The following is a 26,621-nucleotide window of genomic DNA, read 5'->3' on the forward strand; positions in this document are numbered from 1 at the left end:
TTACAATACATTCTGGGTTTACTAACTACTTCTGTGCATTTTCTGGGAGTCCCACAGCAGGCTGCAAGTCCTGAAGCAGAACAGTCTTCCAGGACCTCACAGCTCCTGGGTTCAGTCAGGCACCTGCAAGCCACAGGTAGAGACTGCCCTTTCCCTCTCCTCCCACTAGGTCTCAGCGAGACACTGGGAGACCCCAAGTGGCTCCTCATCCATAGACAGCACTAACCAGCTTGGTTACCTCTGCAAGCCCTGAAAGAACACAGAGTAAGAAGGCAGCATTTTTAAAATATTTTATTTATTGTACAAACTATTTACAAAATCAGCTACTACAACCACAGGCTTCCAAATTTTGGCTGAGCTCTGCCAGAACTTCAACAGAGAGAACTAGGATTTGATCTGTATCACCCACAGCTCCTGGTTTCTAAAAACATGCAACATGGTCTGCAGGTGCAGGCTGAAGCCAGACCCTCTGCACTTCAAAGCAACTTCAGGAAACATGGAACTGTCTGACACTGCACCAGGGTCCTAAAACTTTTTATGTAAGTGCCTCTAGTAAATTGGGAATAAATAAGGATAAAAAGAAAGTAACAAGCCTCTGTCAGAAGAAACATATAGTTCAGGTAACCAGAGCACATCCCTGCTGCCAGTGTTAAGGGCAGCATAAAAAGTGAACACTTTGGAAAAAGAGTATAAAGCTAGAGACAAGATTAGAAACTCTGTGACGGATTCCAGGAACACAGAACCAACTAGGGGCCTGTGCCAACAATGGAAATGGGTTTCTTTGACTAAAAGTACCTGCACCCATCACAGTTCTGCCTGCGCTTGTGTTGAGAAGAAATTCCTTGGCTCTGTACAGCTTCTGAGAAGCATGGGATGCTGGCTAGAATGCACTACAATTTTAGGAGCTCCTTCCAGCGGAGGAAGAGTACCCAATGTCCAGCTACTTTGTCCTTGGAGTAAAGCAGTCCAGCTCAGTAGAAGAAGGGAGAATTCCTGAGGAAGATGTCATTGGCAGACCTGGTCCATAGCTACAAGGCTGGAAACATTCTCACCGGGTGAGACTGCAAAGACAAAGCTGCAATGTGGGAAGAGCACCAGGCTCACCTCCCGACAAACAGGAGCTAAGACAAGCGCAGCCACCTTCTCTCGGTCCCTAGAGAAAGCAGTGAAGTGGTGGCACAGAGAACACAGCCACAGCTGCAGTGGCCATGGAAACGATCCACAGCACAAACAAAACCAGTACCGCATTCTCTACCCAAAGGTCAGGACTTTGCAAAAAGAAGCCTGCACTGAAAAGGGAGTCCAGATCCTACTGCAGTGATCTGTCAGAGCGCAATGGTGGCAATCTCTCAAGCTGGCAATCTCCTAGCACCTCAGCACCTGTGGCAGAATGAATTCACAAGGCAAAGAAATCCCCCTGAGTAGACTCAATGCTCGGCTTGCTGGTTTTTGGCACCAAAATGGCTTGTTTCTTTCTGCACAGCCCAAGAATAGGTAAGATGCTGACTTACTAAGAACATCCTCTAGATGTAGAGCATTTCCACAAATTCCCAATCAATTCAACTAAGGTACACTGAAAAAGCATACATTTATCTAAAGAAAAAAAATAATCCATACTGTGCAGAAATACGCCTGGATCAGCTCGAGGATAAAAGAGGGCTAAGGAGGATGATGTGAATTTTTATTTAATACAGTGTTCTAAAGTTAGCTCAGGGGTGCCAGTTTGAGACTTTGCTCTGGAAGAAATCCGGCCATTCCATAATCCAGTGAAAGCTTAAATTGCAGGCAGTAACAATGCAGCATGCCTGCGTCTCCTGACCTGAACTAAGAGACTGTTGAGAACTTAAAAGATCTTCAAAAATTTTGCTTCACTGAAGAACCTACAAACAGTCTCATTTTCCCTCTATTTCCTTAAGAAGGGCTGAAGAAACTGCCAACCTAACACAAACCAATCATGCTGGTCTGTTCACTCCTCTCCCCACAAGTCATACAACGGCGAGTGCAATATACCATCATGCAGGCTGTTAAGTGATCATCTGAATCAAGTTCTAATTAACATTTTTTGCTGGAAAGCCAGCAGCCCTGAATAGAGCAGTAGGAAAGGAGAGCTCAAGAAAGAGCAGGCAGGAAGATTGGGAGGACAGAAAGCCAGCTGCTCTCCAGGCACCAACAACCCTCTGGAAACCCTGCCTGAAATGCAGTAAAGAAAGAGAAGCTTCAGACTGCTGCACAACAGAGGTAGAAGCCAAGACCCTGGGGGATGCTGGGGTGGTGTAGGTACAGCATTCTGCCCAGAGCCATCACCCCAACAACAAACACAAGACCAATGTATAGTGTAGCTGCTTACTGACCTGTCACTGTTCTTATATAACATATATACCCCTGAAGGTGAACGTGGGATAGGCATTGGTGCTCAGCAATAAGGGATCACAGTCGTGCCCGTGCCCCCTCTCCTGAGGAAGGAGAAAGAAGGCAAGGGCATAGGACAGCTTCCTGTGCAACATCATTAATCGCTATCATAGACATTCAGTGGAGGAGAAATTCCTCTTCTAGTTCATTTGCAAAGGCTCATTACCAGCTGCTGCTGGAGAAGGACGCTTCTGCTGCTGGACCCTGGTGGAGGTAGTACAGAATGACTGTCAGGGCCAGCACTTGTGCTCTGATGAGACTGCTCTCCTCTTTGGGCTACCCCCTCCAGTGAGGGAGACTGCCCATTTTTCTCTGTGGCACAGGTGACAGCCAACAGTATCCAGAGCAAGATGGAGGAGAACAAGAAACTCTTCTGGGCCAGGTGCTGAAAGAAGGAATCACTCTGCATCCTTCTTGAGTGACTGAGTTAGATGAGCTGTTGGGGTGCACCAGTGAGGGAGCTGAGCCAAGACATGGAAAGTACTAAGGCTTCCTATGAGCCAGGTTTCCAGCAGAACTCCACACTGGCCTTCCCTCTTCTTCCCTGAGAGCTACAATAAAGGCAGCTCAGCATGTTGTTTGCACCTCACTGCAACTTCTGCTCATGAATGTCATCTCACAGACGGATGAGTGTACAGGGTAGTCCTGCACAGTGTAACCTTGATAAATGCACCACACTCCTTCTGCTGTTTCACACTGAACCAAAGGGAGAATGAAGGAAAGGAAAACGATGAACTCTTGATGACATATTTGAGATACAGAAAGGCCACATGACAACTTCTGGATGACAAATTCCTTTACACAGAGTCTTTGCTCTGCCCCCATTGCCCAGGTGAAGGGAAGGAGAATAGCTAAGGGACTGAACCTGGCTCTTGCCATGAAGAACAATGTTCAAATGGCCTCCTGGAAAGGGGAAATCACAGCATGCCAAAGCCTTCACAACCCTCACTGATAGCTAGCTGCAGCATTTTGTGCATTTCTTCATAGGAGTCATAGGTAGGGAGGCACAGCTGGTTAAAACTGTAAGACAAAAGAAAAATCCCATTCAGATTAGATTGAAAAGGAGCCATCTCCATCAGCTGATTTTAGATGGGTTAACATAAGTGTCCCACAAATTATATGTTATACCTTCTTGCCCATCACAAATAGCCAGCATCACGCCCAAAGCACAATGCAGGAAGTCCTATCACTCCAGGATATTTACCAAGTGTGAGCTGTCGGCAAAGTACCGTGAGTTGGAGCCGCAATGATCTGGAAAGATGGACAAAGTGCAGCAAACCCTCCTGGAGGCAGTTGGGATGAACCAGTTGTGAACTGTAACAGCCTAGCCAGCTCTTCCTGCGTGAAACTGGAGACCACGGTCCAAAACCACCTCATGACCTGTTAGGAAACAGTAAAGGTAAAGCCAGGTCAGGTAAACAAATCAGATAAGCCTCTAAGCAGATCACAAGCAGATCAGGCAATTTATCTCACAACTTAATGTTCTAATTACAGTAACAATTTGCTGTCACCAGGATGAGACAAGGATTACATAGTTTCTTTAAGTTAAAAGATGTCTCAACGCTTCTTCCCATACTTCATTTCCTTAAGGTAGAAAAACTTCTGCTTTCCCCATAGATTTTCTTTATTTTTAGAAATACCTGTACAGACAACCAACTAAGTTTACAACACAGAAGCTTGTTTGCTTCTTGTGCTATGCTCATCTTTTGCTTTTTTCACATCCTCCGCTACTTTTGCAGGAAGGTGAAACCATTCCAGTGCTTACAGATAATAGCTTGTACTCCCGTCTCTCTTCTGCTTGGGTGTTTTAGAAGTTTCCATTATTTTTCTAAATGAAGCGGCTTACATTCCCATACCGTTCCCACTAGAAAGATTTAAAGGGTACAAATTCAGACTACTACATCAGTAGTCTACTGTAGCACTGAATTCCAAACACACCACGTGGGCTGCAATCACGATCTTAAAGCATCTCCACTAGCAGCAATTCCCACCACTTCCTCTCAAATCCCTGCTGAACTGCTCTTAATTAGCACATCGTTGGCTTTTTGTAAAAGCACTGCTGCTGCTAATTTTTTCCTGCTTGTACTTGATTAAACATTATTTCATAATACTTGCAGTATTGTTCTTGACTCAGATCCTCCTGTTCATCTTTCTGGAAGCCGGATTTCCAACCAAGAAAGCAAAGCTGTTTCCAGTTTAACTTGTCTTCTGCTGTAGCTGGGCTAACCAGTAACAGCAAACAGGAGATAGAAACCCTATCACTTACCTTCTCTCGGAAATGCCAGGATCCTCCTACCACTACTGCGTGTGCCTTGAAGTCACAGACACTGATATCTCCAGTACCACACATAAGCAACTGAAAGGCAAGAGATGGCAGTCAAAGTCAGAAGCTCAGGAAACAAAAAGACAGCTAGTGTCCAAATTATAAGTCCTTAGAAAATAAACACTTTGACATTATTCCACATCAGAAATCTCTTCATTTGTCAGAGAGGAGGCACTGTAAGGGTAGACGTGCTTAGGAAGGCAGTGATTACCTCAAGCTCATTTTCATCAAAAATAGCCAGTAGATTCTCAGGAACTAACTCATTAAGACCTGGAAGAAGAGAGGAGAGAAGAGCAAGAAGGTGTTAGCCCTTGGGACATGAAGGCGGAAAAGGGAGGGGAGTAGACAGCATGTTACCTTTCAGGAAGTGATCCACCTCCTCTCTAACCTGATTGGCCAGCCTGTACTGCGCAAGTAGATTCAGATAAAATATTTTATTTTCATTTGTTACTGGTACTTGAGCCCCTCCTGTCACCAGTTCAACCACCTGAAAACAGAAGATCACTTGACATGAGCGTGACCAGCAGCAATCCCCAAGCCTAAAGTCCCAACCAGAACAAACACCCCTGGCTAATGCCCAGCACAAGGTCCATTTTCTGTGGCGCACAAAGTTTTCAGTCTCCCTTGGTACGGGTGGAAGGGGTTCAACTGTTCCACCTTCAGGAACTGCCTTTCTCACCTTCTCCAATTGTCCTGTTCTACTGTACTTCTCTTCAGCAAAGACCAAATCCATCTCACTCACGTCATTATTCAGTATGAAACAAACTTTTGATTTATAGAATTCTGGATCATCCGTTTCAAAATACTGAGTAGAAAAAAAGGAAGGAAGGAACATGAGAAAGAAGAGAGATTTTCTGAAAGTTACATATATTGCTAGTTAGGATTCTGAATATGCTCCTACCACACTAACATTCATCTGTTTCCCAGATCACGTCTTCAGAGAGTGCTGGGAAGCTTTTTACCTTGTAATGCATACGAAGTCCTATGATCTGAGCCAGGAAGGATCGGGTGAAACGAGCTCGCACCAGTTGTTTGTAAGCACCTCCCAGTGATGACTCATAAAGACACTTTCCTACTAGACGGCCTGCAAATTCATACAGCTTGAGTCGTACATACGTGGGACGCCCAGGATTTGGATGCACCTATAAAGAAAATAAAAATAAAATACTTAAGTACCAGACAAGGCTATCACAGCTAGTAGATATGAGACTTGAAGTTTAAGTTGCATCTCACTAGGTGCCCAAGGAACTTCAGGGTAATAGCCGCAGAGCCAAGCAACAGAAATGAAATGCCTGAGTCTATCTATGAAGAACATCAATTGTTTCACATTCACAGGTTGGAGGCTGTGCGAGAGTACAAATGGATTCTGAAACAGTCAGACCCAATAAAACATCCAGACACTCCGATGACACCTACTCTTTCCCAAAAATGTAGTCTTCCCTGCTGACTGGTATAGTGGTAAAATTAATGATACTCAAGATTTTTGAGAGGTTTGGCGAGGTTTGTCCTAATTAAATAACTTTCTTTCTTTCTGACCAAAAGGTAGCAGTCTGAGCTAAGATAATACCAGACGTGCCATTCCTACAGGCTCCACTAAGATCTCTTCCTCCATATTAACACAGAATTCACTCCTTGATTCCTTCTTCCATCCCTCCCAGAGGCAGGTACTTGGCCCTGTTGACTGTCCAAATGCTCTCTTGCTATGCTCATAGTTAACATGCATACAGTTTTAAGATAGGCCAGACAGCTTTGTTATTATGCACTTGGAGTCTCTATATTCTCTGGCAGTGGCTACCCTCTGCTTTTCATCCAGCTTTCCACGCTTCAGTGGATTCAGATCATTAAGCAAAGCTTTGAGGAGGTGTCTGGGTAGGCCTCCTAAAGGATAGGTAAGGGTGCATGCTTCTTACTAAATTTAGCAGCAGCATCATTTAGCCAGCAGCGTGCCAATGCAGAGCTTGGACTATTCAGTACAGAAAACTGCAGACTCACCAAGGCCTGGTTGTTATCACTAAAGCGAGTAAAGAGCTGACTGGTGGTATCAAATAATGCCTTACAGATGAGCTCAAACCACTCTCTGCGTGGACCTCCCCAGTCCAGAGCTATAAGACAAAACAAGTTCAGACGTCACCCACAGGTTACCAGTTCAAGAGTTTCATGCATGCAGTTCAATACTACCTGATGAGAGAACTAATCTCAATGAACAGCTCTCTGTAGCAAAAAAAGCAGTAAAAAGGGACTCCAGAACATTAGGTTCTGTTCTCTGAGTCCTGATACACACATTTTTACTTTAAACCTCAGTTATCTATCTAACAAGGGGATAGATAGTACCAGAAGGTGAATTCACGAACATCCATGAGAAAGTGAGTTAGAAAATCACAAAGGACAGAGACCACATGAAACCAGAATTTCAGACTAAGAACTATACTTCCTCCTCAAATAAAGTCACAGGATAACTTACCTTCTTCGTCTTGAAAAACTACTTCAAAGTTTTTGCTCCAGTCAGAAACAGAAAAATTTCGTGTTGCTTTAAAAGACTGCAAATAAATAAAAAATAAAAAAGAAAAGAAAAAAGAAAAGAAAAGTAAAATAGCAGCAGCTGTTACTGCTTGGCATCCTTAACCAATACTGCACACGTGGATGGACAAGTGAAACTACACAGAACCTAAGAAACACAGTCCAGTACTTTAAAGTACAGAACTGAGAACTAGAAACTCCTGAGGTCTAATTCCTACTTGTTGAAAGCCATAGAAGTCAATTACTCATTTTCTATTAAGAGAAGGAGAGAAGCACTATCCACACAAATCTAGCTCACCTTAAAACCAGTATGAGGTTTAAAAACAATAGTCTTAGCACAACCCAGATATATCCCTCCCATGGCTGCAGCATTGTTTAAAGTATTAAAATGCTTGTGGGTAGGAGCAATTTCTGTAAAGCACTTTCAGCCCACGAGTCAGATTCAAAAAAGGAATCTTTCAGAGAACATTACAAAATAGCTTGAAGGGTTCACTGAGTTCATACTTAAAGCAAGTCACAATGCAAAAAAGTAACAACTTTCCAGGTGCCTAGAACTTCTTTTGTCCCAATTATGGATTTCAATCAAAGGAAAAACATTATACAGCAGTCCTCAACCATACGGTTTGCCTTGGCTTAATCCATCTTCAAACAGGTTAGGCACCATGCTAGTCAATTCTTTGGGAAAAGCACTGGTCACATTTTTCATGCCTGTCAGCCTTGTACATTAGAACTTACATTTATTATTATGGCACTGAATTTATTTTGTCTTCCTAGGCAGTAACACCAGTGCAAATGATAGTGCAGGAATTCCAAAAATAGCAGGAAAAAAAAATCCTTCTAGCAGTATTTCTATGACTAACGTCGTTCTGTATCACGCTATTAACTGAAACAATCTTGTAAACAGTGCAAGCTTGTACGTGCAAAAAATAATCCAAAACATGGATTTACTGAATGTAAATCAAAAGAAATCTCAATTAGTCCTGCTTTCCCCAGAAATGTTCTTTTCCATCTTCATAACATTTCTGTTATGAGACATATGGAAACAATAAGTCAGGATAACTGCCTGCTCTCTTTACATGGTATTTAGAATGGCAGTTAAGAAATGTATTATATGAATATATCAGATCAGCTTCAGTGAAGACTAAATCAAGGACTCTACAGAATATTTGATGGCTACAAGCTCATCAATGCATGTATGCAGCTCAGCAATACTTGATGTGAGAGCTCGTGTCACTGAACGGCTCTATAGAAAAAAAGAGTAAGCAAGGACTTGGGAACTCTTAGGTTCTGACCCCAGATCCAGTTCAGATGACCAGTTTCTCTCTGAGCATCAAGCCCCAAAAATCAGGACAACAGTACCAGCATTCCTGTATTTACAGGCCACGCAAATATTTATTGAGACATTTCTCAGGCCCTGCTTTACTCTATTATTTTATTTTATTTTTTTCTTAATCAGAGCTGAAGTATCCTCATTACTAAGGAAACGGACAACATTTTACTGGCTGCAGAGGAAGAACACAGCATCCAACAACACGTTACAACATCTGAACACAAAGGAGCTACCTTAAGATTTTCTTCTTTTTCCAGCATCCAGCTGGCATCTGGCAGCGGACAAAAGGACTAATCACTGTTAGTGCAGCAGCCCTAGTGAGTGCCAGTTTGGATTTCTTTAGGCATCGAGATGAAGAAAAAGGATGGAGGAAGTGCTGGACTTGACTGAGGTGACCTCTACACTCACTCACCGACTCCAGAAGAGAGTGACGGCTGACCTTCAGTGTGACCTTTGAATGAGGTCTCTTCATATGCACTTGACGCAGTTCTCGTTGAAAAAAGTTCACTTTGTCCTGGAAGGTCTCTGAGCCTCCTGAGAACAGTGAAAGTTAGGGTCAGGTCTGAGCTGTCAACGCTTGGAACAGTAAGAAGGCATTCCTAAGCCTAACTGCTTTACAGTCCAAGGATGAGTTTGTTACAGCAACATTTGGGACAGAACTCTAAAGATAGTTTGCAGTTATTCTTGCTAACATTCAAATACTCACAAATGTGCTTTAAAAGAGCATTACAGGAAAGCCAAACTGAATAGGAACAGCTGGCACAATGAAATATATTCACTGAAAGCACCAACAGCAACAGAGGATGAGAGTCCAGGAATCACTGCATTCTCAAAGTTCATTCAGTGCTAATACTCTTCATTGCCAAGCAAAACTAGCAGACTCAAGTGCTAACTTCCCAACTACTATACCTACCTCCCAACCCTTTTACCTATGTTTTTATGCAGAGAGCGAATGAAAGTGGCTGCCAAGATGTTCCTCTCCTTGCAGCTGAGCTCCACAGGGGGTTGGATCCCATCATCCACCACCAGCGTCAGTAGTTTGTGCACAGGGTCGGGACCGAGATATGAAAACTAGAAGCAAAAAGATGCAAGAAATGATAAGCATCATGCAGATAAAAGAATCATAGACCCCTTAGATTTGGAAGGGACCTCTGAAGGCCACCTAGTCAAGCTCCTTTGCAACAGGGACATGAATAGCTAGATCAGGCCCATGGCCCTATCATCCAGCCTCACCTTGAAAGTCTCCAGGGATGGGGCACCAACCACATCACCAGGCCACCTGTTCCAGTGCCTCACCACAAAAGATTTTTTCCTTATATCTAACCTAAATCTACCCTTTTTGAGCTTGAAATCACTTCCCCTTGTTCTATTACTACAGACCTTGCTAAAGAGTCTAACCCATTTTTTCCTGTAGATACTGAAAGGCCACTATCAGGTCACCACAGCACCTTCCCCAGGCTGAACAGCCCCAGCTCTCTCAGCATGTCCTCATAGGAGAAGTGTTCCAACAGCATACTCAGCAGACAGAACAAGACCACCCGCACTCTCAGATCTTCTCTACCCGCTCATGCAGACACAGTCAACAAGAACACTGCTTCCAAGTATCTGGACTCCAGTTGGGAGTCTGCTTCAAAGCTTGCTCCCTAGCCAACAGGCTTCAGTGGACACAGTCACAGCATTTTAGCAAAGTTATGAGGAAAACAACACAAATGCAAGAGAAGTCATGATTTTTGCCTCAAAGTGGGACAAAAGGCAGGAAAGACTAACACAACTAGTTCCTACTCAAATAATAGCAGAATTAAGGCAGTGAGACAGCACTCCAGAGTCTGAATTTTACACAGCAAAGCTTCGCTCTGTGGGTGAAAACCCTTCTCTCCAAAAGGGAGAAAAACAGATTCTCACTCACAAGGACTTCTCACAAGGAGAGACTCACCTTTGTACCAGGACATACTCGAAAGGTGAAAAGGCGCCATGGAATGATCTTCAGGTAGAATTCTTTCACTGAGAATTGCTGAGTAATCACAAGGAAAATAAAGTGTTAAAGATCACTCAGCTATTAAGGGATCTTCCCCAAACCACTTGAGAGACAGAGCAAACCTAGGGTCAAGCTTCTGCAAACACTGATGACATCTTTTCTCTGGTTCAATGTTTAAAAGCCTTTAAAACTAGCAACAGTACATAGAAACTTAACTTGTTAGCAAGACTTGACCACGAACACTTACAACGCATGTAAGATACAAATTATACAGCAATAAGCCATTGTGTTCAGTACAATATCACCAGTCTACTCCCAGGGTACATAATATAAGTACCCTTGAGAGGCTGAATTCAGGACAACATTGTAACGCATGGACAAAAAACATTCTGGGAAAAAAAAATAAAAAAATCACATCCTGCCTCCCAGAACTCTTGCTACTATCTCCTTAATTTTGACAACTATTTCAAACTATTTTGGAAAAGCACTTGTAATTGCTAAACCCAGGAGATTTGGGAAAACTTCTTTCCAGTTCATTTCTGGCTGAAGAAATAACTGCTAACTGTGGAACTGTCACCTTCCAAAGAGCAAGCTAAGACGAAATTTTAGCATCATTTGATGAAAAACAAAATCATTCTTTGCACAAGCCTGCTCTAGCTGTAGTAACTAGAGAAAAAATGATGACTGGCATTTCTTCACTGAGCAATTATACAACAGAAACTGAGCAAATATGAACAGGAACATTTTAAATAACAGCACAGTTACCTACTATATGGGACAGATGCTCCAGGCATATATAGGGAAATCCAGGCATTTAAACAGCCATCAGAAAATGCATCACTAACTTTGGCATCTGAAGAGAACCTGCATTGGTACGCACTTCTGGGAATCTCTTTAGCAAGTAACACAACAGAGAAGTCTACAGAACTCCAGAATTACTCTCAAAGAATAAAAGGATTCAAAGTTCCTAAGGGCCTCAATGCAACTCATTCCCAAAGTCAGCTTTTCATGGTGCATGCTGTAGAGATCTAGAAATCTCTAGCAACATCCTCCATCATGTAACTGTTTCACAGTTCTCTCTCTGTTAGATAAACAATTCCTTGATTAGCCTTTTACATCGATACTCATCGCTGCATTTTTCAGCATGCATTCAGATTAATAGATTTGCAAAGTGAACTTATTAGCAGATTTAGTGGTATTTTCTTTCTAGCTTCCTTGAAAGGCAATAAGAAGGGATAATGGTTTCTGCTAACATTCTTATAATAAGAGAATCCTCATTTTCTCTGACTTGTTTGAATTCTGTTCATTCTACTTATCCACACTTCATCCTCTGACTACTTTTTTTCTTTTGCTTTCTCAGTAACTGTCAAGAAAAAGAACAGACAAAGCCATAAAACCTAATAAGTGTCTTAGTTCAGGTCTAGAGGTATTAGAAACTGAGAAATGGAATTGCAAGTCTGACTTGACCAGAGCAAAGGAAAGGCCAAAGTCTACAGAATAATTGCTGACAAAATTCCTATAAAGCTTTGACGAGACTTAGAAAAACAAAATCATAAAACTTCAAAAAGTTCTCAGTCATGAGCTTTACATTTGCTGTCCATCCACAGGCAAAACTTTCTCAGCCAGATTTGAGGCACCTAAATCTGAAATTGAAGGGTAGAGCACAGGGAATCTTTTTAGCTATTGTGTACCACAAACATGCTCCTAAGAGCAGTATATCTGTGGTCCTTACCTTAGGAGATACATAGCAATACACTTTCTTAGGTTTCTTGACTTTCTCAGGAGTTTGGCTGTCAGAAGGAGAATCTTCATCTTCATCCTCAGTGGCAGTAGAAGGACGGCGCTGGGAGGAGCTTAGGTGTGTTGGTGGAAGGTGCCACTGGGTGTTGGTGTAATTAGAAGCTTCATAAAGGTAAGCTTCAAAGTAAATACTGACACCCGAAGTGGAGACATTGCGTTCTACGATGTTCTTCTCATTCTCTAAAGGAAGTGAATAAGAGTTGTGTAAATCTTAGTGCAGCCCAGAACCAAGAAGTAGAGAATCCATAGAACATGACATGACAAATTAGTCAGCTTTAAAGTAGTCAGATTAAAATGAAAACAAAATAAAAAGAAACAAAAAAAAAGAAAGAAAGAAAGAAAGACTAACATCCAAGGAAAAACCTAGGTGACACGAAGTTGCTAAAGTGAAAGCAGGAGCAGGATGTAAAAATTTCATGGTAGCATCTTGCCTGCCCTGGCTTCAGATTGTTACTAGTTATAGGGGTTTTTTTATTTTATTTTTTTAGTATTTTGGTTGGTTGTTTCTTTAAGAAAATAGCCAAATACAAAGCCAAACAACCAAAGCACACAGGTTTCATACAGTGATCTTCATCACTACAACTCAGTATACAATACACAGCCCGCTCACTTACTGTACAGCTCAGATGCAAAAGACTAGGAAGCAATAAAAGTTGCCTAATTAAATAAGGTAAATCCCCTGAGACGTGCAAGAGGACATACATGGTTTTATCTGCTGAAGGTACAGAGAACATCAGTTTTCCAAGATCTCCTTTGTCAGCAACAAATTCATTTAGCTTAGCATTTTTAAAAGAATAGGTATTCCTTCAGCAACTAAACGTAGCGTTTCTGAAGGCAAGCCATGCTTAACTCTGCTACAAGACTGCACGTAGCATTCTGCAATGGGGCACTCAGAATAAACACTGAGCAGCTCTTGACTCACCACTTAGAACAATGATGTCAAAATCACCATTACTGATGGGCTGGTTCTGATAGGAGATGCAGGCATGGAAACACCCCCTACAGTGCAAGGTGAATCGGAAGAACACTTGGCAAGTCTGCCGGTTGGATACCACAGATTTCTCAAACACAACGTCAGAGTTCTCTTCTTCTTGAGGACCCAGCTAAACAGAAAACACAAAATAGAGGACAATTCTCTCTCGCTCATGTGAAATCAATTGGCAAGGGATAAAGCTGCACTCACCTCATGGATAGAGAGACTGTAATTGTGCTCATCAATAAGGGACACAGAATTGCTGGTAGGATTGTCATACTCATCTCTGGGAACTATCTGCAGGGTGTGCTGCTGCCCACAGGTCAGCACCAGAGTGGAGAAATGGCAAACGATTTTGGTTTTGGAGGGAACCACCATCCCTGGGGTAGAAAAAACAGAGTCAGAATCCCAGGTGCTGCTACAAAGAAAAAGCAAGTAGGGGCACAATCCACTTGAAAACTGATAAAATCTCAAAAGATTTTATGTCCTTAGACTCAAAAAGCAAAAAATCTGAGCACTGAAATGCATAGCACAAGGCAATGGGGACACCTTGGATTAGAATCTCAGTACCGATAAAGGAAACCCCATCAGTCACCAGCCCTCCAAAGAATGCCCTTTTCTTCATTCTGACCTTCAGCTCAGAAGCTTGCCCACACTGCAGTTACAAAGCACAAGTCAGCTGCCATCCAAGGAAACCTGCAAACTCAGTTTATCAAACAAAATTAATCCTGAAGGGTATCTGAATTAAATCTGAGCTCCTTCTTTCTAAGGGGTTATCTTAGCAAGCTTTCTATCTAGTTATAATGCAACTTAACGGAGATACTTTCAGTGAAAACGCACGTGAAATATTAAAGATTCTGATGGAGTTCAAAAAGCAAAAGTAGAAAAAAATTAAAAGGATCAAAAAGAAGCAGCTCAGAGAAATAGAGTGGAATATTCAAAAAAGAAAAGGAATCAAATCAAGGGAGTATTTTCAGCAGCATTATCAGTACAGGATAGCTTCGTAAAAACATTCTCTGGCTGCTAGATGGATCACAAAGAATTTATTACAGAACTGAGAATATGCCAAAAATAGCTAGAGAGCTTAAGAACTAATGACTTATTCTGCAAGGCAGTTTCTGTTTTGCCATGTTCTAGTAGTAGAAAGTATGTTTTAATCACAGGTCTGTTGCTGGGATTTATACATGGCTAGAGGAAAATTGTGAAAGGTAACCCTTTCCCAGCCACCTACCTATTTTATTTGGAAATATATACACCTAATTCCTTTCCATAATTCCACATCTACTTTTTGAATCATTACAGGGCTACCTAGACCTTACCTGGCTGAAACACCTTGTAGTAGGGGCTGTAGGCCACATTCAAGCCACCGAGTTTTATAGAGATCTCATATCTCCCAGCCCTGCGCACAGTGAAGGCCACTTTCACCACATTGGAATTAGGCTCCTGAAGAACTTCCTGGGTTACAGGAATATCAATTGCTAGCTCCACGTGGCAGATGTGAACTCGCAGCCCCAGAGGCCGGTGAGCAGGGAAGGGCTGCCCATTCTTATAGAATAACTGCATGGGAAATGGAGAAATTCAGGTCAGCAAAAATATGCAGTGCACAGAGAGACAGAAAGCAAGTTGCTTTGCAACCAGGGGGAAACAAGCATAAGAACCCCAGCTCAGCGTAGGAGAAAAAAAATGAACAGACAGCTCTAACACACAGGCTGTGTTCTCCCAAACAAACAGGGCACAAGTAGGCATCGAAAAACCTCATTCTCTTCTTAGCTGGGGTTCACATGAGTGACCCAAAAAGAACATGCCTCTGGCCATTTCTTCTCTGCGATGTTAGTGTGTATAAGAACAGAAACCAAGAGAGTCCACTACCCAAAGAAAAAAGGCAAAGCTATGTCCTTTCAGAGAAACAAGCAGATCTTGTCCATCTGTGCTTAGATAAACTCTCCTCAAGTTTGCATAGAAAACCATGCAGAAGATGCTGATCAAAGGAGTTGACTGAATTCATGCTGATAAGAAGCATCAGCATGAAAACAACACAGACACAGCCAGCTCCATCACAGCAGTTGTCCAGTTTTAGAAGGTAATGCACCTCAGCCAGTACTTCCTTGCATGGAAACAATTACACCTCAAAATCCTAAGAGCTTGCAGCCTGCAGATTAGATCCTGCCTGCTGTCAGCAAACAGTCTCCAGTTCAGCAAAAAGTTATTATTATTCCCTGCTTCTAAACAGTGCAGGGCCTGAAGTAGTATGTGTATGGGCTGACAGGGAAAGTAACCAGTGCTTGCACCAACTACTGATGAATGAAGAACTAAGCAAATGTGAGACAAGCATGGCATGCAAAAGCAGATAGCTGGAGCTGCCATGAATGAGTCAGTGAGGTGAATGGAGTAAATTTAAATAGCAAGAACAGAACAAGTCCCTCCTATCTTTTTTAATTCCCTGTTCTGGAGTTAGAACCCCTTCTCACTTACCATCAAGTAAAACAGTTTTCCTCACCTTCTCAAAATGTTAACATAATTGAAACTTTCTTCTTACTTTGGTACCTTTCTGGCTGGGTGGGGTGGAACGCAGAGGAGCTCAACAAAACCTGCTCAAACAATCCCCACAGAGCTCCAGACCCTCAGTGTTCAGGCCCCTCGTGAATCTCATTTGTACCCTTGTCCCATTCGCCTAAACTTGACCTTTCGGGAGTGGGGGGAAACAGAGTCCTTGGAAAGCTTTTCCAGATCAAAAAGAATAACACCCAGAGTTTTTGGAATAACTCTTCTAGTAGGATGGGGAGCAGCCATGAGGCCTTACAGCCCTAGGGTTGCTAAAATGCTCAGTGTCACGCTCCCAGCTTCCAGCTGCATGACCAAAAGATACAAATGACCAGGTCTGCTGAAGGCAAGTCTCAGCCTACTTGTTTCCCAGCAAAGGAAGCAGTAGTAGGACAAGTCTGGTCTCCTCTAATTATTTTGAGGAGACTACAGAGATTGTGATCAGATTTTATAGGAGAGCAAAACTTGGATATGCACTTACAGAGTTCTGTAACACATTAATAGGGTAGAATACAAGAACAGATAGCTTTCCTACTCCTAAGTTGGTCTCAATTAGGAAGGAGAAAAAAACCAAACATTTGAAGAGCTCAACCCTAACTCAGACCTACATCCCTGCCCCAGAGATGCTTGGAAACAGAAATATTCCCTTACGTGCACTCGGAAGGCCATGCTATGGCCCACCTCATGGGGCTCCTTCCAATCCCAGGAGACTTTGCAGGACCGGGGATCCAGGTAGTTGCCTCGCACGTAGTCATAAATAGTTCGCTCCCCTCGGCGTTCCCGGTCCTCATGCTGAAGGAAGCTGACTATACGTGCGGCAAGCTCAAAGAGGAACTTAATGGTGAAGAAGAAGGCTACCACAGATACTGTGATCCCACCTGCAGCAAGGAGAAAACAGGTGGTAGTTGCAGTAGCATGATGAATCGAGCACCAAAGTCCCATCCTCATTATCCCAAAATGCCTTTTATTAATGACATTCTACTTAACTGCAAATTAGATGTTTAAGGCGGAAGCTCTTGTGCAAACATTTATGGATTGTGTTATGCTAGAAGTTAGGTTAGAAAATAACACATCCCTTAAAACACATTGCAAGTGGAGGAGAAATAGGCAAAGGTGGTACAGAGTCTCAGGCATGGCCAGCAAAAACATGAAACTCCCTCTGGGTTGCAAATTAGAACTACAGAGATTTCTTTAAGGGAAACAGTCAGATAGCCACACAAACCCTGCACATCACATTAAGCCTGGATTAAGAAGCGTCATGGAGGCAACAACCCTACACTAGTTCTGAAGAGAAAAAGTAAGGGGATGGCTTAGGAGTGAGGTCAATGGAAGAACTTTGGAAACAAGAAGAATGGTAAAGGGGCAAGTCTGCCAAATGGAGGGCACAGTGCAAGGTGACAATAACTTCATGTTTGTTAGGTAGACTCTAACATGAAATCAAAGGCTTTCAGTAAGTTCCTCTAATGCCTACGGAGAGGTCAACAAACACAGTGGCAGCCTTTCCTTCACTTACCAATAATGTAAAACATCAGGTCCCTTCGGTGAGACACAAAGCCGAGGATCACAGCTGCATCTAGAACACAAAATAGGCCAAGTCCAGACCTCCTCCTCACATACACTGGCCTAAATTTAGTCTATGATTCCTCAGACAAATACCTATAATCTATCTTCCTCTCCAAGGACATCTTTAAGGCACTATTCTATAAGACCGAAATATACAAACAAAGTGCTAAAAGGAATAGTTCTTGCACCATCACAGACAGCTGTTCTGATTCAGGTACCTAAAAGGACGATGTATTATCCTCAAAAAACAAACAGAGGGTTTTAGCTACTGAAGGATGAGCTAATTTTGCAGGATTTCAACAAAAATATCTGAAAGCCACTCACTGGAAGTCTCAAACCTAGAGGAATCGAGTCATGAAGTTAACTTCCAGACTACCATGAAAGTATATAACAGAGCCAACACCAAAATGGATAGAAACTGACCCTTAACCAGCAACTTTAGAAGAAAGTCTATGGAATAAAAAGGATGTGGACAAAACCATTCTGATTGGTTGAGAACAAACAAAATCCTCCTAGGGCAGGGATGAATCCATTTTTTTATTTTTTTTTTCCTGCCTTGTGCCTCTACTGTCGAAAGTAGAAAAAACTGTCCACCTCTGCGTGTTCTCTTCTGAAAAGCAGAAACTCTTGCTGATCAACTCGCAAGCTAAAACCTTGATTTTTGCACACTATTAAGATAACAGCAATTTTTAGAGACATCAATCTAAAATTAAATTCTCACTGAGGGAGGTGCTAAACAAACATGTAGTAAGAAGACTATACCCTGAACATGTTCATGGTTGATAAGACGTAGCTGACAGATGGAACAAGAAGCAGCAGCAAATGTGTGTGACAATCAGACAAACAACTTGGCATACACTAATGCATCCAATATAGCTCACCAAGTCACCATTCAGTTAGTGAGAAGCTACATTGTGCATTCAAACTGTCTTTAAAGAAAAAAGAATATACACACAAAGGGGGAGTTATTCAGCAGTCATCTCAACAGCAGCAGCAATGGACACCAGCATGCAGAAGGCTTAAATGAGGCGTATATCCCCCCAGGCCACAACAACGGCCGTCATTTTCCAGCCCAGCAAATGCCCTTTGCTGGCCCCCCCCATACACTCCATCCCCCTGGCTAAAGAGCAATCACTTACCTTTATGCAACTGCCCATGTTCTAAAAACCAAAGGGGTGGTACCCATTCTTCAGCATCCTTCCTCCATATGCCCAGCAGTGGGGCAAATGTCAGCACAAAGAGGCCATAAAGAAGACTGTCACAGAAAATGGAACTCCTGGAACTTGCATCACAGGAAAAACTGCTGAAAGGTGAGGATCTGAGCACAGCAATCTCTTCCTCTTTGTGGAAAAAGATTGCCCTGAAGCACAGCTCCCTGTAGCCTGTAGTTTGCTAGCCTCCCTGGAAAAAGAAGAAAAAGTAAAGTTAGATCTTTCTGTTGCTGACAACAAGTCTAGCAAGTACAAACAGGTGAGAGGTGCACTGCAAGAGTATCACTAGATGTCAAATCCACAGAAGCAATCCTATTAGGATATCAGTCAATGAAGCACTTGGCTTCGACATGTTCTCAGTCTCCACAAAACACTCTCATTCCATATGATCTGCTGAAACTGGAAAGTTCAAGATGGAAATAAAAGCAAATAAATAACCTGTCTCCCTAGGTTTCATCGGGCTCATGAGTTTCCCAGAGCAGCCAAGAAGCTCTGAGCTGCTCAAAGCACAGAGAACCAGTTATGGCTCCAAGCCTTCACATGCCACAGGACGCCTTATACTATCCCAAACTAATTTTTGCTGCTGATGTTTTAAGGGTTCAGAAAACAAGTTCATAAGGCATTTCAGTTTTAGCAGCACTGCCCCCTAAATCACAGCTTACTGTCAGAATTCAGATTTTAATAATGAAAATAATATAAACTAAAAATAATAATAATTAAAATAATAAAGTAATAGAAAAGTAAAATCTAACAGCATGAACATAAGTCTCTTATTTCTCTCCATCCCAATAATCAAAAGCCAACTGCTTTTGCACACTTCCACTCAGGCTCTAAGCTTTTAACTCATTGGCAAACCAATGGGTAAGTTTTTGACTGTGCTGCAGAAGTCAGACTCTCTCTGCCTTCTCTTCCCCCACATCTCAAGGGAGAGTCCAATTCACACTGCTATTTTCTTCTCTCTGGTTGAGTGAACAGTGTTGCAGTCCCCGGGGGCATAAGCTCTTATTCTCCCCTTAAGTAATGTTTCAGGTTTATAATATACAGAGATAAGAGTTTAAGAACCACGGATTAGTGATTTCCTTGACGTTTAAGTTATTTCACAGTATATCTCCAAGATAACATTGAAGTACGGATTCTTCAGTGCTTGTCTGCGTGCTACAAAAGCCTGCTTGAAACTACCCTTAATGGATTGACAGTGAAAGGAGTGCATTCCTCCTTGCACAGCTGCAGAATTTCACAGAAAGTTATCAATGCTTTGGAATCTGTGAGATTCCCTCCCAGCATCTTACAGAACCTGCTTCTTTGGGTCACCAAAAAGCATCAAACTGACATCACGGGTTCATCTATCCATACTGCTCTCGGCCCATATCTCCTTTCTGTAGAACACACCACAAACAACAGCCTCTCTCCAGAAAGGAGAGAAAGAGCTGTAATTCAAACTACAGGTGTATCTGAAGACAACAAAATCCTCTTGGTTGGGATTGCAGAACTTCAGGATGATTCCCTGCATCTACAAGCCATCACCCTCAGTCTGCACAGCCACTTCTCATCCTATCATCTCCACATGAAGTGGCAGGCAAGGCGCCAAGCCGGGCGACCAGCAGAGATGAAACAGCCATGGCACAGCTGGCTTCCCTTGAGCAAACACGCCAGCAGCAGCTTTAAGGATGCTCCCTGGATAAAGTTCCTAGCTGTGAGTAGCTAGTATTCAAGATAAGCTGCAACATACACAGCTAAATTAAAACAGTATCGGTGCTAAAAACTGCCAGCTAACAACCTGGGAATCTAATTCATAAAAGCAGCAATATAAGGTGCCATCATAGCTAGGCTAAAAAAATGCTGAATTGACCCACAAGTCCCAGTGATCTGAATTTAAGGACACAGCAGGCAATGGTCTCCTGCCACCTGCACGGAAAGTGGGGAATTAGAAAGCTTCACTGTAGTTTGTCTCAAAGAAAAGTCCTTGCACAATTAGGATAGACAGCCAGGAATCATAACATAAACAACATTAGTGCCATTGCCTCTAGAATGGCAGAAAGGAAAACAAGACCAGTAACAAGAATAAATTTTGTTTGCATCACTGCTGCTGTAAAGTCAAGGGAACACAGGAACACACTGCTCCAGGAAGCAGCACCAATGTATCTGTACATAGGAGCTATAACAACGATGCCACATTCACATGGCTACAGCTACAGGGCCAGGTGGGGTTTAAAACGGTTTAAAAGCCTTTCTGTAATTTGGTATCGCTCCAGAACCACTAATATGACAGAATTCCACACCTCTGAGCAGAACGTCCCTGTCCATGCATGCAAACATCCACCACCAGCAGCCACTGCGTCTCACGCCACACACACCACACACAAGACAATTCTCCTTCAAGCAAGAAGATGCAGTATTTTTTGACATTAATTTAAGTATGTACAGAAGGACAAATAGAAACTTGGCTGTAAAATACACTCATGGAAGACTGAAGAGTCAACTCAAAAAGGCACAGAGCAGACTCAACCCTCAAGGACAAAACCCACAGCACTGACAAAGGTATCCGTGAAAGAAACCTGCCCCTCTCTGTTCAGAGCCGGCATTTATCACACATGCACTTACATGCAATCCTGAAGAAATAGGTGCAACATAAAATAATATAAAATAAAATAGTATAGGGAGACCTCAGTCAACTACCCAAGGACTTTCCACTGCAGGTGAACAACCACAAGGTCAGCAAGCTGCTCCGCAGGCCAAGCAGGTGCTGCTTTGCAGGGCCTTCCCATGGGCTGCCCCTTCCCCAGGGCCGGGACGAATCCCTCATGCAGAACATTGGTGCTGCAGAGCTGATTGAGCAGCAAGTCAAATAAAGCTGGCCACATTTAGGAGATACCTACAGGTTTCAGTAACCTCAGAAAAACCCACAGTGAAGACAAGAGCCACGAGTCCTGCCTCACCCCTCGTGCACAAGGCACCAGAACCCAAATGCAAGGATGTTAGAAGCATTTCCTTCCCTGTGCAGAAGGGCTGTTACAGATCAAGTCGCACCGCCAGCAGAAAGCACAGCTTAGTAAGACCGAGGGCCACAGATCCTCCAAAGAAGCACAAGTACCAACATCTCCGCTGCTCTCCTCGAAGCCCACCAGCACTGCACCTCCAGCACGGCGCTGTTTCTCAGCACGCGTCAGCCCAGCGAGCTTATTAAAGAGCTGCACCCTCTGCTCCTCCACTCAGCCCGGTGCCCGTCACCGCTAACAGAAGCGGCTCCGGGCCTCGGGAGGCCCCCGAGCTCAGAGAGGCAGCCCCGAGCCCGGCTGTGGCAGCAGCGAGCGAGAAGCGGAGCGGCCGCAGCGCGCCGAGTTCAGCGCTCGTAGCCCCGAGCGCGATGTGCCGTCCCCTGCGCTCTGCGGAACCGCCGCCTCACCCCGCTCCCAGACCGATAGCGCCCTTACCGAACACCCCGCTGACAGAGCGGCGAATCCGCTGCCCCTTGCCGGCGGCCGGAAGTGACGTAACTCCCGGTCCTCTCAGGGGGCGGGGCTTGTGACGCACATTGACGGCGCCGGAAGCGCTGGCTGGGCAGCATGGTGAGGCGGGTCGTGCTGTGCTGGGGGCTTTGGGTCTCGGGTCTCGCGTTTCGCGTCTCGCGTCTCGCTCACCGCGTCCGTGTCTTCTTGTAGGGAAAGCAAAAGAAGGCGCGGAAGTATGCGGTGATGAAGCGCATGATCAGCCTGCGTGACCAGCGCATGTGAGTGTAGCCCACTGCTCGGCCGTCTCAGGCGGCGCCCCGCAGCTTGGCGGCCCCTTCGGCGGCGCGGGGATCCCATCGGGGCTCGCTGCTGCCCCGCCCCAGCGCTGCGTGTTCTTCCTTGCAGAAATGAGAAAGAACGGGCCAAGGCCCCCGCCAAAAAGAAGAAGGAGGATCCGAGCGCCATCAAGGAGCGGGAGGTGTAAGTGCCTCAGTGCCGGCCTCCTGGAGGGTGTCGGCCTCGTACCCCTCCTTCGTTGTAGGATTTGGTGTGATGTCAATCGCAGTTAATCGATTTGTATTCTTCCTTACAGCCCCCAGCACCCCTCGTGTTTGTTCTTCCAGTATAACACGCAGCTGGGGCCTCCTTACCACATCTTAGTGGATACCAACTTCATCAACTTCTCCATCAAGGCTAAGCTGGACCTTGTGCAGTCTATGATGGACTGCCTCTATGCCAAATGTGAGTGTCTGCCTCATTTGCAGATTCCAGATTACATGGTGCCATGACGCGCCCATAAATCACCTATTTGGCCTCACCACACTAACTGAGGGTAACAGAAACATTTAATAAAATATGTACTATAATCACTGCGCTTGATGGGGATGGCCTGTGGTAGCCCTGAGACTATCTTTGTTTTCTGACAGTGGTTTTAAATACTAATTTCAAGAAAGGTAAAGCAGTGGTATTTTAAAAATCTAAAATTACCATGAATTTGTCCAACTGCTGCTCAGTGGCTTTACATTTCATCACTTTGTATCTTTAGCAGATCTTAGAAGTTTAGAATTGCAAACAGTGGGTTACAGAGCTCGTGACATATAACTTTCTAAGCTGTGCTGTTGAGATCTGTAGAGAAATACAGTTTTGTTCTAACGCAGAATTCTAATGCTGTCATTTTTGCATGTAGGTATTCCATGTATCACAGATTGTGTAATGGCTGAAATTGAAAAGTTAGGACAGAGGTATCGCGTGGCATTAAGGTATGTGCCCAGTATTCCTCTCTGCTTCTAGAACTTTGTATTTTACTATGAAAAAATGAAAGAAATTTGCTATGATGGTGCTCTTGTACAAATGGATTTTAGGTCTTGAACTTGATTTTATTTCTCTGGCTTTCTGAGTTCAGTTCTTTGAGTTCAGTTTTAGGTCACTTTGAAAACCTATATACTAGATACATTATCCAGCTATAAATCTTTTTTTCCCTCAGACCTTCTAAATAACATTTTCTTCTTTTTCTTTAAATATTTAATTGTAAAAATTTATAAAAATAAAGGAAGAAATTACTCAGGTCTTTTGGAAGCTTTCACTTATGCCTCATATTTTTCCTCTTGCAGTAGGTAGCATGTACTGGTAATGTAGAGCTGTGTCGTGTGATATCTACAAAACAAGTCCAGGGTGGTTTGTGCTCTCAAGGATTACTGTTCAGTTGTATTGTTCTTTACCATTTATTTGAGCTGTTGAGTTGTAAAACATATGAGTGCAGCCCCTAAACATCTTCGAAGCTCCCCTTCAGATGGGAAGTGTTCCTGTATAAAAAGATACAAGGTACAAAAGATCAGCAATAAGATCTAGAATTTCTCCTAGTGCCTGATGAGTTGTTTCAAATGATTTTTCTCTGTTAGGCAAGAACTTAACATTACAGAGAGTTTGGAAACCAGTTTAAAAGAACTAAGAAATATTCAGGCAGATTGCATTATTTGTTTGCTCATCAATTCAAGTTACTGGAACGTACCGTTAGCTCCGTGGCTTAACCCCTTGTTTAGAGGATAATACGCTGCAAATCATAGAAAAGAGGGTTTCTGTTCCTCCATACTACATTACCATACGTTTCTGGTCTGATCGCTGTGATGCTGCACATATGTTATCCCTGCAGAATTGCCAAGGACCCTCGGTTTGAACGTTTGCCATGTATGCACAAAGGAACCTATGCAGATGACTGTTTGGTACAGAGAGTCACTCAGGTATTTACCCATACTATGCTAACACAGTAAAAATTCCTGAACCCTGCTAGTTACTGATGACTTAAGTTTCCAGCAAAGTAACTGTAAAATCTCACAAGGAGACATTTTCAATACTTAGCACAAGTTTATTTGGAGGGGAGGATATAATCTTCCCCAAGCGTTCTTGTGGAAGACAGCATCAAGAAGCATCTCGAATGGGAAAGCTGTCATCTGTAAAAACTGAAGTGTTTGAATGTTTCTTGGAGTCCGTTTTGATGAGCAGAATTTTATTATTTATCTGTTATGGAATTCTCTACAAGTCCTAGAAATGCGTTACTATTGACAGGTAGCCCTCTCCTGTTAAATGAGCTAATTGAATTGAGACTTTTGTTTGACTTTTGCACCAGTGTTGACTCAGGCTTGTCTCTTTTTTTCAGCACAAATGTTATATTGTAGCCACAGTGGATAAAGAGCTCAAGCGGAGAATACGAAAAATTCCAGGAGTGCCCATAATGTATATTTCCAGGCACAGGTAAGGGACTTCTGAAAGAAAGGAATGCTGCCAGGCAGAATCATTGTCTGGCATGGACTCAATTCCAGTGTACTTCTCTCCTGCATTGTCTATAGTGCAGGTTGTAGTAAAGGGCCTTGTGTTCACACAAAAGTGAAAGCATAGCTGCTACTGGGATAGAGCCATGTTGCAGAACTGCTTTTATTGCAGTCCACTTATTTGCTACCTGGAAAACTTCTTTCCTCAAGACCAGTGTTTCCATAGATACATCTTGCATAAGCAGTAGGAGGACTATGGGGCAGATGTATTCTACAGATTCTTGAGGAAAACTTCCTGTTCCATGTTCCATTTGAAATTTTTTTATACCCTCAGCTAAGAAACTGAATTTGCTTCTTAGCTAAAAGCTGAAGCAAATTAGAAGGATGCAGAAGTTTCAAAGCAATGGATCTATACAGTAAGAGTGGTGAGATATTATAACAACACTGGTTTGAATTTGTTTCCCATTCCTTCTAAAGCATTCATTTGTCACATCCAGTGTTTTAGTATTTGTTCTGCATCATGTACAACTTAGAACTTCTGTCTTGCATAGAACCTATGTCAAATCCTTTCAAAGTGTGGTACATAACTTTGGTAGCATGGTAGAGAAATAAGAACGTGGAGTGAAAAGGGTCAAAGTCTTCACATGGGATGGGAAGGATGCTGGGAGGCAGATATGTTACCAGTGGAAACCGAGTTTACTAAAATACAGTCAGAAGCATGTCAGAAATGAGGAAGCTAATTGCTATAAATACATGGTTTTAATTGATCTGCAAGTAGAAGATGGCATAGAATATTTTCCCCCAAAACATCTTCACCCTTGCTCATTTTGCCCATGTGTCACAAGTTAAATGGGCAGGATTTTATTCTCCAGAATGGTTCTGCTCCTAAGTCCTAGGTTAGTTCTTAGAAAAACCTTTTTTTCTTCTTTGGGGTTAATAATTTCTTGACACTTGAACTCTGCAGGATAGAGGGAACTTTATGAAGTCTTTTTAGTTTTCTCTGAGGTAATATTTTTCTCCCTGAGGTTCTGAGCTGCAGATAGAAATGCAGCAAAGCTGTTTTATGTTCAGTCTTCCTATAAGCATGTTGCTGCACTAAGAGGGGAACAACATGAGTAGGTTGTCTTAATAGGTTCTCCCTCTCTTTTGCAGATACAATATTGAGAGGATGCCAGATGATTATGGAGCTCCTCGGTTCTAACCTGTCCAGTCAAGCCATGAATGCCAAGGCCCTGAGCCAGCATAAGGCTCCTTCTTGTTCCCAGCCCTCCTGCTTTCCTCCTTGCTGGAACCCTGTTTGTAGGACATCAGACTGACTTCATAGCCTTGATCTTCTAGAGGAAAACAAAAACTTCGTGGAAGAGTCTGTTTTTATTCATCTTTTTTCTGACTGCACCTGATAATTCATAGCTTGGAGAAGGATATCAGAAGAAGAGAACTCTACAACAAAGAATGTGTCAAACTCCCTCTTGGTTTTCACATGGTGATGGATTTCACCATTCTGAATTAACTACTGGTGATATTCCAACTCTGACTGAGAGTGGGACCACAGAGGTATCAGAAGGTTCTTATCCCTGCATCTGCAGCAGGATGAGTATTCCTTTGGTGAACTTCTTCGCATCTGCTCCGGAAGGAAATTGGAATCTGAATGCTGGGGGAAAGCCATCAAGTCTGCATCAGTAGACTGCCTTCTGGTCTGGTAGATTTTAATTGAGAGTTGATGGGCTTTTATTCAACTGTATCTCAATACAGTGAACGAAATCAA

At 43.1% G+C, this 26,621-nt stretch overlaps 2 protein-coding genes across 3 annotated transcripts; one reads left to right on the forward strand and one right to left on the reverse strand.

The window, feature by feature from the left end:
- Window positions 1–275: 275 nt before the first annotated feature.
- On the reverse strand, window positions 276–22,159 carry AREL1 (apoptosis resistant E3 ubiquitin protein ligase 1). Of its 2 annotated transcripts, XM_010711724.3 has the most exons (20): window positions 22,074–22,159; window positions 18,571–18,832; window positions 17,382–17,441; window positions 16,520–16,746; window positions 14,647–14,884; window positions 13,538–13,707; window positions 13,277–13,457; window positions 12,287–12,534; window positions 10,513–10,590; window positions 9,509–9,650; window positions 8,992–9,113; window positions 7,194–7,269; window positions 6,725–6,834; window positions 5,695–5,874; window positions 5,412–5,537; window positions 5,090–5,219; window positions 4,944–5,002; window positions 4,676–4,765; window positions 3,614–3,789; window positions 276–3,429 (listed from the first exon to the last, which is right to left on the reverse strand). In XM_010711724.3, the coding sequence occupies exons 3-20, from the start codon at window positions 17,395–17,397 to the stop codon at window positions 3,327–3,329; spliced, it is 2,472 nt and encodes an 823-aa protein (XP_010710026.1). In that variant the 5' UTR covers window positions 17,398–17,441; window positions 18,571–18,832; window positions 22,074–22,159; the 3' UTR covers window positions 276–3,326. The 2 variants fall into 2 exon arrangements, with proteins under 2 accessions (XP_010710026.1, XP_010710027.1); XM_010711725.3 differs by lacking the exons at window positions 14,647–14,884; window positions 16,520–16,746; window positions 17,382–17,441; window positions 18,571–18,832; window positions 22,074–22,159 and adding an exon at window positions 13,959–14,636.
- On the forward strand, window positions 22,120–26,621 carry FCF1 (FCF1 rRNA-processing protein). The gene is made up of 8 exons (XM_003206595.4): window positions 22,120–22,208; window positions 22,302–22,369; window positions 22,497–22,571; window positions 22,684–22,832; window positions 23,278–23,350; window positions 24,241–24,328; window positions 24,745–24,839; window positions 26,009–26,621. The coding sequence occupies exons 1-8, from the start codon at window positions 22,206–22,208 to the stop codon at window positions 26,055–26,057; spliced, it is 600 nt and encodes a 199-aa protein (XP_003206643.2). The 5' UTR covers window positions 22,120–22,205; the 3' UTR covers window positions 26,058–26,621.

This window comes from Meleagris gallopavo, chromosome 5, assembly GCF_000146605.3.
Source record: "Meleagris gallopavo isolate NT-WF06-2002-E0010 breed Aviagen turkey brand Nicholas breeding stock chromosome 5, Turkey_5.1, whole genome shotgun sequence".
Classification (NCBI taxonomy): Eukaryota; Metazoa; Chordata; class Aves; order Galliformes; family Phasianidae; genus Meleagris; species Meleagris gallopavo.

Excerpts from the sequence above, each read along its gene's own strand:
- AREL1 (XM_010711724.3), bottom strand. Across the intron at positions 10,591-12,286 it reads ATTGCTATGTATCTCCTAAG|CAATTCTCAGTGAAAGAATT; the intron begins GTAAGGACCACA and ends GTGATTACTCAG. Across the intron at positions 3,430-3,613 it reads TTGCCGACAGCTCACACTTG|TTTTAACCAGCTGTGCCTCC; the intron begins GTAAATATCCTG and ends TTTGTCTTACAG.
- FCF1 (XM_003206595.4), top strand. Across the intron at positions 22,370-22,496 it reads AGCCTGCGTGACCAGCGCAT|AAATGAGAAAGAACGGGCCA; the intron begins GTGAGTGTAGCC and ends TCTTCCTTGCAG. Across the intron at positions 24,329-24,744 it reads TGGTACAGAGAGTCACTCAG|CACAAATGTTATATTGTAGC; the intron begins GTATTTACCCAT and ends TCTTTTTTTCAG.